We start from the raw sequence: 17,656 nt of genomic DNA on the forward strand, positions 1-17,656 counted from the left end.
TCTAGGTCTGCCTGCCCGGGCTCTGGTTTGGCAGTGACCGCCGCGCAGCTGGACCACCCACCACCCCGATTCTCCCCCCCAGGAGCTGGAACACAGCACCTAGACTCCCAGCCACCCCATTCTGATTCCGCCTCTGACTTCCCGGAGGCCTGTAGCGTGGGAAGGCCTCCCTCTGCCCCCCACCACCTCCCCAGGGAGCTACGGGAGAACTCCAGCTGCACGGCAGCAGGGCTCCGGGACAGTCTTCTCCACCCCTCCCTCATCTGCCTGGGGACGAGGTGAGGACGGGCCCAAGCCCGGGGCCGTGAACCGGGTACCCTTGCCACCCCATCCCGGGCACAGAGAACACAGACACCCTCGCGCCTGAGAAACGTGGGCCGCTTTTATGAGGCGGGACAAGCCCCGTGGCCCGGGGCGGCGCTCACGTGGCCCCGATGTACTCGGTGAAGGCCCGGGTGGTGGTCCACACGTCGCCGATGGCCACGCAGGTGGCCCGGAGCCGGCGCGTGGCCTCCTGGGCCAGGGCCGGGTCCTGGTCCAACCAGTTCTGGAAGAGGCAGAGGTAGCTTAAGATGGGCTGGCCTCCCCGCCGTGAGCTGCTGGCCTCCAGCCTCTTGGCAAAGCTCAGGAGTGCGTCCGGCTTGATGCAGTTAGAGCTGGAGAGGAGAGGGTCGGTCACGCGGGGGCCAGGGGAGACAGCGTGCTGTAATTTGGGGGGCGGGGGAGGACAGGCTCGTTTCTGCGTTCGGCCTTCCGACTATGCCCCGACCCCGGCAGCCTCGGTGAGATGATTCCCGCTGAACCGGACCACTGCCTCCCGCTCCAGTTGGGTGCACAAGGCTGAGTCACGGGGACGTGGGGGAAGGCCAGGCCCCTTGGACCGGTCCACGTGCGCGGTACGGTGCTCTGCACGCAGCGAGCACGCAAGCGCCATCGACAGCTGGTATCCGGCGGCCCCCGTGAGCCCGGAAACTTCCGCCCCCATTGTGGCCGGGCCGTGCCGCCCTGGGAGGCGTCGCTCAAGGAGTCCTCGGACGCAGCCCGCTCGGGGAGAGGACGGGACATCCCCCCTCCCAGAACCCCCTCCGGCCCGGGGCGGAGCAGGGCAGGGGCTCTCCGGCCGCTCTCGGGGTGGGGGAGCGGCCGGCGGCCTCAGAGGGAGGTACCTGATGTCCAGTTGGCAGAGGGTCGAACGAGAGTCTTCGTTGAAGACGTCGGCCAGGGCGAGGAGGCCGGAGTTACCTGGGGAGGAAGAAGAGGTCCGGGCCGGGTCGGCGTGGGAGGGGGCGGGGACTGGATCCGCCTCAGGTTCGAGGGGGAGAAGGCCACCATTCCCAGGGATTCTGGGAAGCCTGCTTGAGGCCCGTCGCCGCTGGCCTGTTGCGACGACAGCGCGGGTGGCCAGGCCCTTCCCTCGGGACCCGCCTCCTACACGGTCACCTCCGCCCCCGGATGGGGGCTCGCTGCCCGCCCGGGGGGGGGCTACCCCTCCCTCCGTTGCCCACCGTACCGAGCCTGTTCCCTGGCAACCGGAGCCCCTTGAGCGTGGAGTTGGCCTTCAGCACGGCCACGAACTCTTGCAGAAACTGGCTGGCGTGCTTCTCCAGAAGTCGGCAGAAAGCAAACGTGACTTCTGCGGAGGAGGGAGAGGATGAGGGCATCGAGACGGCTGCTCTCCCGCCTCTCCGCTGGTCTGAGCTCCTGCCTGCTCCCCCCCCCCATCACCGGGTCTGGCCCGGCCCGTTCGGGGAAGAGCGCAGAGGGCTTCCCGGACCTCTCTCGCCCCCGCCTCCCTGTACTCGGTGCGGGCGGGGAAGTTAAGTGAGCCGCCGGGACACACGCGGCAAAAACCAGTGGCAGAGGCGCCGAGCCGCACCCTGCCCGCGGCGGCATGGCTGCTCGTCAGCGGCGGCGGCTCACGACCGCCTCCGGTCGTGTTGTAGTCCTCCGTTTCGGTTCAGTGGGCAGGGTAGGAGTGCAAGGCGCACGGGAGCAGGGAAGGATGGGGAAGACCAAGCCTTCGGGAGAGCTTTTGTGCCTAGTAAAGTGCTCCGTATGCAATAAGCGTCCAATAAATTCTACTCAACGAGCACATCGGTTGATTTTCACCCCACCCTCGGCACCTGAGAGAGAAGCACATGGCTCAGTGGATAGAGCACGGGCCTGGGAGTCAGGAGGACCCGGGTTCTAATCCCAACTCCACCCCTTGTCTGCTGTGTGACCTTGGGCAAGTCACTTCACTTCTCTGCGCCTCAGTTACCTCATCTGTAAAATGGGGATTAAGACTGTGAACCCTCTGTGGGACAGGGACCGTGTCCAAACTGATTAACTTCTACCTACCCCAGCGCTTAGTTCAGGGTCTAGCAGATAGTAAGCACTTAAATACCATAAAAGAGGGGGGCACGGCGATAATTTATTTTAATGTCCGTCTCCCCCTGTAGACTGTAAGCTTCTTGTGGGCAGGGAACATGTCTACCAAATGATGTACTTTTTAAAAATTATTTAAATGGTACTAGTTAAGCGCTTACTATGCACCGGGAGCTGGACTAAGACACGGGGAAGACACAAGCTAATCAGGTTGGTCACCCACAAGGCGCTCACAGCCTTAATCCCCAGTTTACAGATGAGGGAACCAAGGTACACAAAAATGAAGTGACTTGTAATGATGATAATATTTGTTAAGACCTTACTACGTGCCAAGCACTGGGGTAGACACAGAGTCATCAGGTGGTCCCGCGTGGGGCTCACAGTCTTAATCCCCATTTTTCAGATGAGGTAACTGAGGCACAGAGAAGTTAAGTGTCTTGCCCAAGGGCACACAGCAGACAAGTGCCAGGGCTGGAATCGGAACCCACGTCCTCCGACTCCCGAGCCCGTGCTCTTGCCACTAGGCCTCGCCGCTTGTACTCTCCCGTGCGTTCGGTACAGTGCTCCGCAGCAAGAGGTGTCGGATAAATTCCACTGATCGACGGCGGGGAGACCCACCAGCGCCCACCCGGCCCCCTGGTCGGCTCCCTCCCTCCCAGCCCCCCGGCTGGCAGAGGGAGGGAGGGCCGGGCTAGCCGTGGGTGGGCACGCGCCTTGCAGGGCCGGATTCTGCAGCAGGAAGAGCACTTCCTTCTGGCAGTCGGACAGGTTCATGTCATGAAGGCTCAGTGACTTCAGCCTGGGGTTCCACTCTGCAAGGACGGACAGGCAGCCAGTCAGTCGTATCTACCGAGCGCTCACTGTGTGCCCAGCACCATCCTACGAGGTCGGGAGAGTACACGATAGACGGAAGGTCGGCGGGGCCAGGCATCGAACGGGACACGGATACCCGGGGCCAACGGGAGGGCTGGGATCTCCTCCCCCCCACCCCCCCCGACTCCTCCCTCCCTCTGGCACGATAAGGATGGTATATGTTAAGCGCCTACTCTGTGCCGGGCACCGTACTACACACTGGGGTCGACCCAAGCCAGTCGCCACGGTCCGCTCCCTCGATCCTGGGAGCCGGAGCGCTGTCGAGGCGAGACGGGGACGAGGACCCAAGCGATCCCACCCAGGATTCCCTACCGTAAGTCCGCCGTGGGCTGGGAATACTGTCGTACTGTGCTCGCCCAAGCGCTCGGTATGGTGCTCTGCATACAGTGAGCGCCCAGTACCACCGACTGAGCCCGCCACCCCCCCGCCGTCGGGTCCGTCCAGCGTCTCGGCCGCCGCCGGTTTCCGCCCGGCCCGCCCGCCCCGTCTGGGCGGCCGCACCTCGGAGGGTCTGCAGGGTGAGCCGGAACTCCTGAGTCGACTGGAAGACGGCGCTGTCGAGCGAGAGCCGCTGCAGGGAGCGGGAGACTCTGAACACGGAGCGCAGGAGCGGGCCCTGCAGCCTCCCCCGCGGAAACCCCACTTCCAGCTGCTGCAAGGAGTTCTCTGTGGTAGACGGGAGGAGGGAGGGTCAGCCGGCTGGCGTGGGGGCGCCCCCTCCCCACCCAAATCACGCGCCTCCCTGCCCCGGGCCCCCTCCTCTTACCTGGGGTCTCCGCCTTCCGGGCCGGGACGCCGGGGTCCTCCTCCTCCTCCTCCCTGGGGCCGTCCCACTGGCTGGGGTGGTCGACGCGGACGGAGAGGGCGCGGAGCCGCGGGAGGACCCGCAAGATGCAGCTCACCAGCTCCAGGACCGGAAGGGGCGAGAACAGGTCGCTCAGGTGGAAGGTGTGGAGCCGACAGTCGGCCCGGCGCGACAGGGCCCGGAGCCCGTCCAGGAGGTGGAAGATGTTAGAGCCCAGGCCTGGCGTGGTGGGGGCGGGGAGGTGAGGCAGAGACCCGGTCTCCCGCTCCGGTCCGACCCACCCCAGGTTTCCGACCAAGGCTGCCGGCCTCCTGGCCCGTTCGCTTTCTGAAGCCCGCCGCCCCCTCCGATCCCGCCCACGACGCCCGTCCCCGAGCTCGCCCCTCTGCCCAGACGGGCTCGGGTGTGGGACGGGTGGCCAGCCCGTCCCTCCGGGGGATGAGGAAAGGAGGCCAGAGAGGCCAGCGGGAGGGGAAGCAGACGCTCACCGTTGTAAGAGAGGGTCAGGGTCTCCAGGGTCACCCAGGAGCCCAGCAGGCGGCACAGCGTCAGGGAGGACTCGGTGGACAGAGGGACCGTGAACAGCTCCAGGGCGGACACGCTGCGGAAACAGCACGGGGACCCCAGGCCGGGCCCCGCCGGCCGGGTCGGGGGCCGGTCGGGCCGGCCCTCCTTGCCCCTCGCGGGGGCGAGCGGGACACAGTCCTCCTCCTCTTCTTCTTCCTCCTCCCCCTTCTCTTCCTCCCTTTCTTTCCTCCCCTCCTCCTCCTTGCCGACGATGAAGACAAAGTCGTACAGGTCGTTAGACTCCGGGTCCACCCGCGGGCTCGGGCACCCGTGCCCGGAGGCCGGCTTGAAGCGCTTGCGTGGCTTGGACAGGAGGGCCGAGACAGCCGAGGACCTCTTGCAGGAGGGCGGTTGGGTGGGGGGTGCCGGGGGGCTCCTCCCGCTGGCGGAGGCTGGGCCCCTCACGGCGTCTCTCCCGGCCGGCAGCGGGGGTTCTTCTCGGCTCTCGGACCGCCCCGGGAGAACGCGGGCACCGGACGCCCGCGGGCCGGTGGAGGTGCCGACGGAGGAGGCTCCCGAGGTACCCGGGAAGATGCCCAAGGAGGAGCCCGGGAAGGCGCCGCCGGACAGGCCCGGGTTCCTCCCGTCCTCGCCGTCCCGCCGGGCGCCGACGGGGGGCCCGTCCGAGTTCCCCGGGGAATACCGGCAGGCACCGGGAGGCACGGGTCTGACGGTCGGGCCGGGGCCCCCCTCCGCGGCGGCCCGGGCGCTCGCCTCGCAGAGGCCGCAGGGGACGTCGGGGGCCCCGGGGCCCCGCTCCGGCTGCCAGAAGCCGGCGCTCACGGTCAGGATGAGCAGGAAGAGGGAGGTCTCGGGCACCGGCCAGGAGTACATGGCCACCCGGCCGACGGCGCCGTGGTGGATCAGCCGGTGGAGCAGGAGGCGGAGGCCGCGCTGGGCCGCCAGGTCGGAGAAGAGCAGGTGGCGGAACTTGAGGGTGCGCAGGGAGCCGGCCAGGTTGTCCAGCACCCTGCGGTTGGACGGGGCCACCAGCTCGGCCACGCCCTGCAGCATGTTGCACACGGTCAGCTGGGTGACGTAGCGGGAGCCCAGCAGCAGCGGGGAGAAACGCCTGTCGTGGAGGCGCCGGTCCGAGGCCAGGTCGAGGGTCCCGCGCAGGACGTGGGCGAAGAAGGCCTCCAGGAACTTGGTCCGCCAGCATGCCACGCTCTGAAACGGAAGGACCGACGGGGCTCGTGCCGCACCGGGCCGCGGGAGGTGCCCCGGGATCGCTCAAGCCCGGGAACGGGCGGCCGGACCCCCGGGGCTGGAGGCCGCAGCCGGTGCCCCGCGCCGACGGGGCCGACCCCAGAGCTACCCGCCCACCTCGCTCACCTCCGCGCCGGTGGGCCGAGTCTTCATCACGTCGTCCCAGAGGCGGTGCCAGATGGCCTGGGTGGAGAGGCCTGACGGGGAGAGACAACGGTCAGCCCCCGCCGGTCCCTCGGCCGCCGAGACCGACCCTCCCCGGGGCGGGGGGCGGGGGCGGACGGTGGGGGAGGAATAGGGGACGGAGGGCTCCGCTCACCTTTCTTCGCCGCAGTCTCCTCGATCCTCTCCAGGTAGTAGATGTTGAGCAGAGGCAAGATGCCTTGCAAAATGGGACCGGGGAGAACTGGAGGGACGAGAGAGGGCCGCGGGTCAACGCCGGGAACGGGAAAGGCCGCGGGGCGGACGCCTCCCCCGGCTCCACGGAATCCTGGATCTTTCCCGGCGGCCCGCCGGGCTTAGCAAACCGAGATAACCAATAATAATAATAACAATAATAATGTTGGTATTTGTTAAGCTCTTACTGTGTGCAGAGCACTGTTCTAAGCGCTGGGGTAGATAGAGGGTCATCAGGTCGTCCCGCGGGAGGCTCGCACTTAATCCCCATTTTACAGATGAGGTAACTGAGGCCCAGAGAAGTGAAGCGACTCGCCCACAGTCACACGGCTGCCAAGTGGCAGAGCCGGGAGTCGAACCCATGACCTCTGACCCCGAAGCCCAGGCTCTTTCCACTGAGCCACGCCGCTTCTCCGAGATTCCCCAGGAGAGTCCCAACGTGGCAGAGAAGCTTCACCGAGGGCCCCAGCGGGACTCCAGATTCACTGATCTCAGCTCGGGGGGGACACGGTGAGTGAGGAGTGCGGGGGAAGGCGGGAGAGTCGAGCGTGGGGGGCAGCCGGGAGGAGAGCCTGGGAACCCCCCCCAGTACTTACGGCAATATCGTGCTACTCTATTTCCCCTCTCTGAAGTCTTTCCCCGTAGGCTGTGGGCGGAAGACGCATCTCGACTCCGTTGTTTTATACCTTCCCAAGGGCTTAGGAGAGTGCTCCCGGCCACAGTGAGCGTTCAATAGATACCGCTGATTGTTTAAAGAGGACAAGTCGCTAGATACAGGCAAATCACGTTGGATTCGTTCCCCGTCTCACACTCTTGATCCCCATTTTACAGATGAGGGGAGCGAGGCACGGAGAAGTCAAGTGATGTTGTTCTGTACTCTCCTAATGGTTTAGTACAGTGTTCTGCACCTAGTAAGCGTTCAACAGATACCACTGATTGAGCAGTAGCCCCCCACAGCTCTTCCGGTAGGAGCGGCACGGCGTAGTGGACAGAGCCCAGGCCTGGGAGTCAGAAGGTCATGGGTTCTAATCCCCGCTCCGCCACTTGTCTTGTGGCCTTGCTTAAGTCACTTCCCCTCCTCTGTGCCTCAATTATCTCATCCGTAAAACGGGAATTGAGACTGCGAGTCCCACGTGGGACAGGGACCGAGTCCGGCCTGATTCATCTGTATCCGCTCCGGTGCTTAGCACAGTGCTTGGTATATAGCGCTTAGCAAATACCACAATTATTATTATTATTAGGAGCAGCCCACTCCCCCAGCTCTTCCAATCCAACATTTACTCATGGATGGAGTAAATAAGACATTTACTACCGGATGTGGAAAATAAGATGAAACATTAACCAAGGGAGTGACTCGCTCCCGGCACATAGTAAGCGCTTAACAAATACCATCATTATTATTATCCCGCTTCTCAGCTGTGTGGCTTGGGGCAAGTCACTCATCTTCTCTGTGCCTCAGTTCCCTCCTCTGTAAAATGGGGATGACGACTGTGAGTCCCATGTGGGACAACCTGCTGACCCTGTATCCCCCCCCAGCGCTCAGAACAGTGCTCAGCACATAGTAAGTGCTTAACCAATACCATCATTATTATTATTATCCCACTTCTCAGCTGTGTGGCTTGGGGCAAGTCACTCAACTCCTCTGTGCCTCAGTTCCCTCCTCTGTAAGATGGAGCCTGGGAGCCCGACTTGGGACAACCTGCTGAGCTTGTATCTCCCCCAGCGCTTACAACAGTGCTCGGCACCTGTAAGCGCTGAACAAATACCATCATTATGATCCCACTTCTCAGCTGTGTGACTTGGGGCAAGTCACTCAACTTCTCTGTGCCTCAGTTCCCTCCTCTGTAAGATAATAATGTCGGTATTTGTTAAGCGCTTACTCTGTGCAGAGCACGGTTCTAAGCGCTGGGGGAGATACAGGGTCATCAGGGTGTCCCACGTGAGGCTCCCAGTTAATCCCCATTTTACAGATGAGGGAACTGAGGCCCAGAGAAGTTAAGAGCCCCACTTGGGACAACCTGCTGACCTTGCATCTCCCCCAGCGCTTAGACCAGTGCTTGGCCTAGTGTAAGCGCTTGGCAAGCACCATGATGATGAGAAGCAGCGTGGCTCAGTGGAAAGAGCCCGGGCTTTGGAGTCAGGGGTCATGAGTTCGAATCCCGGCTCTGCCCCTTGTCAGCTGGGTGACTGGGGGCCAGTCACTTCACTTCCCTGGGCCTCAGTGACTTCATCTGGAAAATGGGGAGGAAGCCCGGGAGCCCCACGTGGGACCACCTGATTCCCCTGGGTCTCCCCCAGCGCTTAGAACGGTGCTCGGCACATAGTAAGCGCTTGATAAATACCAACATTATTATGATGGTGATGGTTTCCTGCCCGCGAGGAGCTTCCAGTCCCTGGGCCCTGGAAACTTACCCCACACCTCGTCCTCCAGGGCGCCCATGTGGGCGCTGACGGCCCGGCCGCACAGCAAGGACAACGAGGGGGGCCCGCAGGCGTTGGTGGCCATCGCCCCCTCAGACGAGGCCGCCTCCTTGGCCTCACAGAGCCGACAACCCCCCCTGAGGCCGGTCCCGCTGGCCGCCATCTTAGGGGAGGCCCCAATGGCCGCCATCTTAGGCGAGGCCCCAACCGCCGCCATCTTGAGAAGGTCGACCGTTGGGACGGATCCATTACTGATCCGCGAGGGGGTGTCTCCCTTCCCACCCTAAAATAATAAAAATCACAATAATCAGCATCGCCGTGGTGTTTATTAAGCTCCTCCTATGGGCCAAGCGCTGTCCTAAGATCTGGGGGTGGCTCCAAGGTCAGCAGGTTGGCCCCCTTGGGGCTCCCAGTCTTCATTTTGCAGAGGAGGGAACTGAGGGGCAGGAAAGTGAACAGCGTTGGTATTTGTTAAGCGCTTCCTATGTGCAGGGCACTGTTCTGAGCGCTGGGGTGGCCACAGGGGAATCAGGTTGTCCCTCGTGGGGCTCACAGTTAATCCCCATTTTACAGATGAGGTCACTGAGGCACCGAGAAGTGAAGTGACTTGAAAGTGCAGTGACTTGGGAATAATGGTGGTATTTGTTAAGCGCTTCCTATGTGCAGAGCACTGTTCGAAGCGCTGGGGGAGATGCAGGGTCACCAGGTTGTCCCACGTGGGGCTCCCAGTTAATCCCCATTTGACAGATGAGGTCACTGAGGCACAGACAATAATAATGTTGATATTTGTTAAGCGTTTCCTATGTGCAGAGCACTGTTCTAAGCGCTGGGGGAGATACAGGGTCATCAGGTTGTCCCACGTGAGGCTCACAGTCTTCATCCCCATTTTACAGACGAGGTAACTGAGGCACCGAGAAGTGAAGTGACTTGCCCATAGTCATGACAAGTGGCCGAGCCGGGATTCAAACCCATGACCTCTGGCTCCAAAGCCCGTGCTCTTTCCACTGAGCCACGCTACTTCTCCTAGGGGCCAGGCACTGTTCTAAGATCTGGGGGTGGCTCCAAGGTCACCAGTTTGGCCCCCTTGGGGCTCCCAGTCTTCACCCCCATTTTTTTTTGTTGGAATTTGTTAAGCGCTTACTATGTGCCAAGCACTGTTCTAAGCGCTGGGGGAGATACGAGGTAATCAGGTTGTCCCACGTGGGGCCCACAGTCTTCATCCCCATTTTACAGATGAGGGAACTGGGGCACAGAGAAGTGAAGTGACTTGCTCAAGGTCACACAGCTGAGAAGTGGCGGAGGCGGGATTAGAACCCATGACCTCTGACTCCCAAGCCCGGGCTCTTTCCAGTGAGCCACGCTGTTTTGCAGATGAGGGAACTGAGGGGCAGGAAAGTGAAGTGACTTTGGAATAATGTTGGTATTTGTTAAGCGCTTACTATGTGCAGAGCACTGTTCGAAGCGCTGGGGGAGATGCAGGGTCATCAGGTGGTCCCACGTGGGGCTCCCAGTTAATCCCCATTTGACAGATGAGGTCACTGAGGCACAGAGAAGTGACTCGCCCGCCGTCACCCAGCTGACAAGTGGCAGATCCGGGATTCGAACCCATGTCCTCTGACTCCCAAGCCCAGGTTCTTTCCCCAAGGCACACAGCTGACAAGTGGCAGAGTGGGGATTAGAACCCAGGACCTCGAGAAGCAGCCTGGAGTAGTGGAAAGTAAAATGGGAGTGAAAACTAGAAGCCCCAAGTGGGACAACCTGATTACCTTCTACCTACCCCAGCTCTCAGAACAGTCGTTGGCCCATAATAGGCGCTTAACAAATACCGTCATCATCATTATTATTATTATTATTATTATTATTAATCCCCATTTTATAGATGAGGTAACTGAGGCCCAGAGAAATGAAGTGCTTTGCCCAAGGTCACCCAGCAGACAAGTGCAGAATCAGGATTAGAACCCACGTCCTCGGACTCCCAAACCCATGCTCTTTCCGCTCAGCCACGCTACAGTTAGAAGACAGTGCATTTCAGGATATTCATCAAGTTCATTTTATTATTCTTTATTGCTAGGAGAGAAAACAAATTCATAGCCTTCCTCGGAGGCCTTTCCAGACTAAGCCCCCCGTTTCCTCAGCTCCCACTCCCTTCCCCGTCACCCCGACTCCCTCCCTTTGCTCTACCCCTTCTCCCTGCCCCACAGCACTTGTGTATAGATGTACATACCTATAATTCTATTTATTTATATCACTTTATATCATATATTATTCAATTTACATATGAATCTGTTTTGATGTGAATACAGCTATAATCCTATTTATTTATATTGATGCCTGTTGACTCGTTTTGATGTCCATCCTCCCCCTTAGAGATGTAAACCCAGCGTGGGCAGGGATTGTCTCTCTCTGCTGCTGAATTGTACTTTCCAAGCGCTTAGTACAGTGCTCTGCACACAATAAGCGCTCAATAAATACGAACAAATGAATGATTGCCACCAGGAGGCTGAGAACCGGCGAGGCTTAGTGGAAAGGGGCCTGGGAGTCAGAGGACGTGGGTTCTAATCCCGCCTCTGCCGCTTGCCGGCTGTGTGACTTGGGGCAAGTCACTTCACTTCTCTGGGCCTCAGTCACCTCATCTGGAAAATGGGGATGAAGACTGTGGGACAACCTGATGACCTTGGATCTACCCCCACCGCTTAGAACAGTGCCTGGCACATAATAAGCGCTTAACAAATACGATCAATATTATTATTATTAAAGAGTCTGGGCCTGGGAGTCAGAGGTCGTGGGTTCTAATTCCTGCTCCACCACTTGTCAGCTGTGTGACTTTGGACAAGTCACTTTATTTCTTTGGGCCTCGGTCACCTCACCTGGAAAATGGGGGTGGAGACTGGGAGCCCCAGGTGGGACAGGGCCTGTGTCCGATCCGATCTGCTTGTAATAATAATAATAATGGTATTTGTTAAGCGCTTACTATGTGCGAAGCACCGTCCTAAGCGCTGGGGGGGATACGAGGTGATCAGCTTGTCCCACGTGGGGCTCACGGTTTTAATCCCCATTTTCCAGATGAGGTCACTGAGGCTCCGAGAGGTGAGGTGACTTGCCCAAAGTCACACAGCTGACAAGTGGCAGGGCAGGGATTAGAACCCACGACCTCTGCCTCCCAAGCCCGGGCTCCTTCCACTGAGCCACGCTGCGTCCACCCCAGCGCTTAGTACAGTGCCTGGCACATAGTTTAGCACTTAGCAGATACCATCATTATTACCGCTCTTCCCCAGCGCTTAGTACAGGGCCTGGCACGTAGTTAGGCGCTTAACAGATGCCATCATTATTACCGCTCTTCCCCAGCGCTTAGTACAGTGCCTGGCACGTAGTTAAGCGCTTAGCAAACACCATAATTATTACCGCTCTTCCCCAGCGCTTAGTACAGGGCCTGGCACGTAGTTAAGCGCTTAGCAAACACCATAATTATTACCAATCTTCCCCAGCGCTTAGTACAGGGCCTGGCCCGTAGTTAAGCGCTTAACAGATACCATCATTATTACCGCTCTTCCCCAGCGCTTCGTACAGGGCCTGGCACGTAGTTAAGCGCTTAATAATAATAATAATGTTGGTATTTGTTAAGCGCTTCCTATACGCAGAGCACTGTTCTAAGCGCTGGGGTAGACACAGGTGGATCAGGTTGTTCCACGTGGGGCTCACAGTCTTCATCCCCATTTTCCAGATGAGGTCACTGAGGCACAGAGAAGTTAAGTGACTCGCCCACAGTCACACAGCCGACAGATGCCATCATTATTACCGCTCTTCCCCAGCGCTTAGCACAGTGCCTGGCACGTAGCAGATGCCATCATTAGTACCGCTCTTCCCCAGCGCTTAGCACAGTGCCTGGCACGTAGTTAAGCGCTTAGCAGATGCCATCATTATTACCGCTCTTCCCCAGCGCTTAGCACAGTGCCCGGCACCCAGCGAGCGTCTGAGAAATACCCCGGTGATGAGGAGGAGGACGGCGCCTCCCACTTCTCCCTCCAGTGAGACGAGTTGGGCTGTTCCCGCCTGGGGCGGGGCGACCGTCCCGGTGTCCCCGACGGATATCCGGCGGGTGACCCTTGCAAGTCGTGCTGGTGGGCCACCTCTCCCCCGGGCAGGAGGCATGGGGCTGGAGGACGAGAGGAGGATGCTGGCGGGGGCCGGGGACCCCAAAGAGGTGAGCGAGGAGGAGGAGGAGACCCCCCCCAGGTGGAGCAGGGCCAGGCCGAGCCAGGAACAGCCCCCCCAAACCCCCCCGGGGGCCGAAGAGGGGGGTCCTGCAGCCCACGACCCCTCCCTGCAGCCCATGACCCCTCCTCTGCCCCATGCCACCCCCCCCGCACCCCCTTTTCCCTCTCCCCCCCCCCACCTGCCTGCCCTGTGACCTTGGGCCTCAGTTGCCCCACCGTCACTTGCCTGCTCGGTCACTTGGCTTCCCTGGACCTCAGTTGCCCCATTTGTCTGCTTGGACAAGACACTTAGCTTCCCTGGGCCTCAGTTGGCCCATCTGGAAAACGGGGGTGAAGACTGGGACCCCCCCCCCCCCCATGTGGGACTGTGTCCAACCTGATTAGTGGAAAGAGCCCGGGCTTGGGAGTCCGTCATCACTTGTCTGCTTGGACAAGTCACTTAGCTTCCCTGGGCCTCAGTTGGCCCATCTGGAAAACGGGGGTGAAGACTGGGACACCCCCCCCCCCATGTGGGACTGTGTCCAACCTGATTAGTGGAAAGAGCCCGGGCTTGGGAGTCCGTCATCACTTGTCTGCTTGGACAAGTCACTTAGCTTCCCTGGGCCTCAGTTGGCCCATCTGGAAAACGGGGGTGAAGACTGGGACCCCCCCCCCCCATGTGGGACTGTGTCCAACCTGATTAGTGGAAAGAGCCCGGGCTTGGGAGTGCGTCACTTATCTGCTTGGACAAGTCATTTAGCTTCCCTGGGCCTCAGTTGCCCCATCTGGAAAACGGGGGTGAAGACTGGGAGCCCCATGGGGGGCACGGACTGGGTCCAGTCTGACTAGGGGAGACACCCCCGGGGTCGGGAGCCCGTCACTCGTCTGCGGGTGACCTTGGACAAGTCACTTAGCTTCCCTGGGCCTCACTTGCCCCATCTGATTAGGTGAAACAGCCCGGGCTCGGGAGACCGTCTGCTTGGACAAGTCACTGAGCTTCCCTGGGCCTCAGTTGCCCCATCTGGAAAACGGGGATGAAGCCGGGGAGCCCCGTGTGGGACTGTGTCCAACCTGATTAGTGGAAAGAGCCAGGGCTTGGGAGTCGGAGGACGTCGGTCCTAATGCCGCCTCCGTCGTTTGTCTGCTGGGTGACCTGGGGTGAGTCACTTAACTTCCCTGTGCCGCACTTACCTCGTCTCTAAAATGGGGATTAAAAGTAGGAGCCCCCCGTGGGACGACCTGATTACCCCAGCGCTTAAAACAGTGCTCGGGACTTAGTAAGCGCTTAACAAATACCATCATTATTATTATTAGCTTGGGTCCGCCTCAGCGTGAAGTACAGTGTTGGGCACATAGCGAGCGGCTTAATAAATACCATTTATGCAAAGGCAGTTGGACCCCGGCGTTAGACCTCAGGGGCTCTTCCCTGATCCTCAGGTCGGTCAGGCGTTCGCCCCAGCCCCCCATCCCTCGCTTCCTCCAAGGGCGATAAAAATGACCCAGTGAAGCAGCTGCTCCGCTGAGGTTGGAGCCCTGAATTCTGGAGGAGAGGGAGTGATGGTCTCCCCTCCGTCCCCCGCCCCCCGTGAGCCTGTAATAATAAAATTATTATCTGTTAATCGCTTTGTGCCGGACACTGTACTAAGCGCTTATCAGAGCGGACACAGTCCCTGTCCTACGTGGGGCTCACGCCCCGGTTTACAGATGAGGTAACTGAGGCACAGAAAGGTCAAGCGACTTGCCCAAGACAAGCGGACAAGTAGTGGAGCCGGAATTAGAATCCGCCACTTTCCGACTCCCAGACCCGTGCTCCGTCCGCTACGCCGTGCCGCGTCTCCGGAAGGGTTGGGAGGGGAGCTGCTTCGGCGGCCTTTCCCGGTCCAGGGTGGGATCGTCCAGTTGGCGTTTGATATGTAGTGTGCGGGGCCCGGAGGGGTCGGGGAGGCGTCGGCTCGAGAAGTCAACATGGAGGACCCGGGCACCTCTCCAGGAGCTTGGCACCATCTTCTTGCCGCTGGAGTAGGGGCTCCATCAGGAGTATTTACTGAACGCCCGGTGTGTGCCGAGCATTGTACTGAGCGCTCGGCAGGGGACGGTGATAATAATAATAATGATGATGGTGTTTGGTGAGCGCTTACTAAGTAGGCACCATCCACACCCTCGAGGAGCTTCCAGTCTGCGTTCCCACTCCCCACTGGGCTGGGAGAAAACCTTCTCAAAGTCTGCCGGGGCCTACATGAAATAATAATGTTGGTATTTGTTAAGCGCTTACTATGTGCAAAGCACTGTTCTAAGCGCTGGGAGGATTACAAGGTGATCAGGTTGTCCCTCATGGGGCTCACAATCTTCATCCCCATTTTGCAGATGAGGTAACTGAGGCCCAGAGAAGTGAAGTGACTTGCCTTAAAAGTCACACAGTGCAAGCGTTGGTAGGCGAAGTGACGTCCGTGCGAGCGGGAGTGCTGCAAGTCAGCGAAGGCTCTTTCCCTCACTGCCTCCGTTTTTTATTTTTTGGCAGGAGGAAGAGGAGGAGGAGGAGATGGTGGTAAGAGTCCATTTCTGCCGCGACGGGGCCGTGGTCGATCCGCGCTCAAAAGTCACTCGGCCGCACGGGTTCCCCCGGGAGAGCTAGAGGAGGATGGAGGGCGGGAAGACGGGGGAGCTGGGGCCCGGGAAGGGGAGGGTGGACGAGGAGATTCCCGGCGAATTCCAGTGTCTCTTTCCCGGTTCGGATCCGAAAGGACCGACCCCAGAGGCTCGGGGGAGCAGCCGACCTCAGCCGGACCGTGGGTCCGTGTGCCCTGGCCGCCCCTCCCAGCCCCGTCCCGTGGTCCCCCGGTTTTCCCCCACCCTCAGGGTGGGGATGTCTGACCCCAGAGGGACCCCGAGACCCTCCGGAGAGCTGCCGCTGGGGTTCGTTCAATAGTATCTATTGAGCGCTCGCTGCGTGCGGGGCAGGGTGACGGTCCACTCCGTAGGACTCGGAGCGGCCGAGGACCGGCATCGCCGAGGGTGCAGGAGGGCGGGACGGGGGCTGGGAGGGGTCTCCCGCCCCTGGGACATCCATCCCTCCATTCGGTCTTACTCACGGAGCGCTCACTGTGTGCCAAGCACTGTACCGAGCGCTCGGGAGAGGACGGTCCGCCATTCCCTGCCCTCGACGAGCCGACAGTCTTAGAGGGGGCAGCGGTGTGGCGTTCAGCCGTTGGGAGGAGCCGTGGTTCCGCCCCCCCCCGCCCAACCGGGTCTCGGCTTTCGCGCTCAGGACCCTCTGACGACCGTGCGGGAGCACTGCGAGCAGCTGGAGAAATGCGTGAAGGCCCGGGAGCGCCTGGAGCTGTGTGACGCCCGCGTGGCGTCCCGCTCGCACACGGAGGAGGACTGCACCGAGGAGCTCTTCGACTTCTTGCACGCCCGGGACCACTGCGTGAGTCCGAGTGGGCCCGATCCGTCCCTCGGCCGTTCGTATTTACCGAGCGCTTGCTGCGTGCCGAGCACTGTACCGAGCGCTTGAGAGAGCACCGTTGGCAGGCACGTTCCCCGCCCGCAGCGAGTTTACAGTCTAAAGGGCGGGGAGACCCATTAATATAAATAAATTAGAGATGTGGACGCGGGTGCTGTGGGGCCCAGGCTCCCTCCCGCCCTGGCGGAGCTTCCTGTCTGGGAGGGGCACACTAGTCATTCGGTCCTATTTATTGAGCGCTTACTGGGAGTAGCGCACCGTACTAACGGCTTAGGAGAGTAATGCAACGGACACGGCGAGCTTACAGTCTAGAGGGTCCAAATCCCTCCCTTCGGCTCGTTCCGGGGTGTCGTCGAAGAGGGGGGCGACGCGGCTCTGTCGGGACGGGGTGGGCGGCCGATGTCCCGTCGCACGTCGGGGAGGGGGCAGGGCCGTTGGGGTTTCGGCCCCCGGGAATCGTCGCGAACCTTGGTTCCCAGACAGTGACTCTCCCCCCCCGGCTTCAAAGCCTTATTGGAAGTCTTCCCTGAGCCATCACGTCCTCTTCTCCCACCCCCTCCTGTGTCGCCCTGACTCGCTCCCTTCATTCGTCCCCACGGCACCGTGTCCGTATCCGTCGTTTATTTCCATTAACGTCCGTCTCCCCCTCTGGACTGCAAGCTCGCTGTGGGCAGGGAACGTGTCTGCTTATTGTTGCATTATCGTACTCTCCCAGACGGTGCTCTGCACGGACCAAGTGCTCAATAACACGATCGATGATTGAATGTAGAGTCGAAGTAGGGCCCGTCTGTCCCCGAGAGGTTGTACTGATCCGCTGGGGTTCTCCGCTTCCTCTGCAGGTGGCACACAAACTCTTCAACAGCGTGAAATAGAGGAGGTCCGGGGTCCCAGCCCCCTCCCCACGACACCCCCCCCCCCACGGGATTGGGCAGCCCCCCCCCGCCCGCCCCGCGCCTTCCGTGGGCTCCGCGTCCATTCGCTTACCACCCGTGAAGACCTCGGGGCCGGCCCGTGCGTGACTTGTGTTCCAGCAACTGATGCCTCTTAATAAAGCTCAGCCGCCTGTGGAAATGCCTGTTTTGTGTGCTGGTCTGGATTCTCGTTGCACCTGCGGGAGGATGTTTAGAACAGGGGGCACGGGCGGGCTCGGGGGACGCCTCGGAGCCAGAGAAAGGCAGCTTTTTGCCGGGGAGGCCAGAGACGGCGAGCCTCGGCGGCGTTGAGGGGGCCAGGGAGCGAGGAAGGGCGTGACTTTCAACTCCGGGGGCGGTGGCTAGAAGATCAATAATGTTGGTATTTGTTCAGCACCGTTCTAAGCGCTGGGGTAGACACACGGGAATCAGGTTGTCCCACGTGAGGCTC

The 17,656-nt window shown here is 60.5% G+C and overlaps 2 protein-coding genes across 3 annotated transcripts; one reads left to right on the forward strand and one right to left on the reverse strand.

Moving 5' to 3' along the window:
- Positions 1–361: 361 nt before the first annotated feature.
- LRRC41 (leucine rich repeat containing 41) lies at positions 362–8,894 on the reverse strand. Of its 2 annotated transcripts, none has more exons than XM_029083463.2 (10): positions 8,630–8,886; positions 6,141–6,227; positions 5,948–6,018; positions 4,534–5,782; positions 4,007–4,264; positions 3,742–3,906; positions 3,081–3,179; positions 1,511–1,633; positions 1,167–1,242; positions 362–656 (listed from the first exon to the last, which is right to left on the reverse strand). In XM_029083463.2, exons 1-10 carry the CDS (start codon positions 8,853–8,855, stop codon positions 422–424), a joined length of 2,589 nt encoding a protein of 862 aa, XP_028939296.1. In that variant the 5' UTR covers positions 8,856–8,886; the 3' UTR covers positions 362–421. The 2 variants fall into 2 exon arrangements, with proteins under 2 accessions (XP_028939296.1, XP_028939297.1); XM_029083464.1 differs by having other exon boundaries at positions 619–703; positions 8,630–8,894.
- A 3,800-nt stretch (positions 8,895–12,694) lies between these two features.
- LOC114818207 (cytochrome b-c1 complex subunit 6, mitochondrial) lies at positions 12,695–17,369 on the forward strand. Its single transcript, XM_029083020.2, has 4 exons — positions 12,695–12,839; positions 15,350–15,376; positions 16,097–16,258; positions 17,134–17,369. Exons 1-4 carry the CDS (start codon positions 12,786–12,788, stop codon positions 17,164–17,166), a joined length of 276 nt encoding a protein of 91 aa, XP_028938853.1. The 5' UTR covers positions 12,695–12,785; the 3' UTR covers positions 17,167–17,369.
- Positions 17,370–17,656: the final 287 nt, after the last annotated feature.

The sequence above is a fragment of the Ornithorhynchus anatinus genome, chromosome 18 (genome assembly GCF_004115215.2).
Source record: "Ornithorhynchus anatinus isolate Pmale09 chromosome 18, mOrnAna1.pri.v4, whole genome shotgun sequence".
NCBI classification, from domain to species: Eukaryota; Metazoa; Chordata; class Mammalia; order Monotremata; family Ornithorhynchidae; genus Ornithorhynchus; species Ornithorhynchus anatinus.

Bases quoted from the DNA above. Each gene is read 5' to 3' on its own strand.
- LOC114818207 (XM_029083020.2), top strand. From the start codon at position 12,786: ATGGGGCTGGAGGACGAGAGGAGGATGCTGGCGGGGGCCGGGGACCCC. The intron at 15,377-16,096 runs GTAAGAGTCCAT...TTTCGCGCTCAG, and splicing joins AGGAGGAGGAGGAGATGGTG to GACCCTCTGACGACCGTGCG. The intron at 16,259-17,133 runs GTGAGTCCGAGT...CTTCCTCTGCAG, and splicing joins TGCACGCCCGGGACCACTGC to GTGGCACACAAACTCTTCAA.
- LRRC41 (XM_029083463.2), bottom strand. From the start codon at position 8,855: ATGGCGGCGGTTGGGGCCTCGCCTAAGATGGCGGCCATTGGGGCCTCC. The intron at 5,783-5,947 runs GTGAGCGAGGTG...CTTCCGTTTCAG, and splicing joins CTCGGCCCACCGGCGCGGAG to AGCGTGGCATGCTGGCGGAC. The intron at 1,634-3,080 runs GCGCGTGCCCAC...CCTCCTCCGCAG, and splicing joins GCAGAATCCGGCCCTGCAAG to AAGTCACGTTTGCTTTCTGC.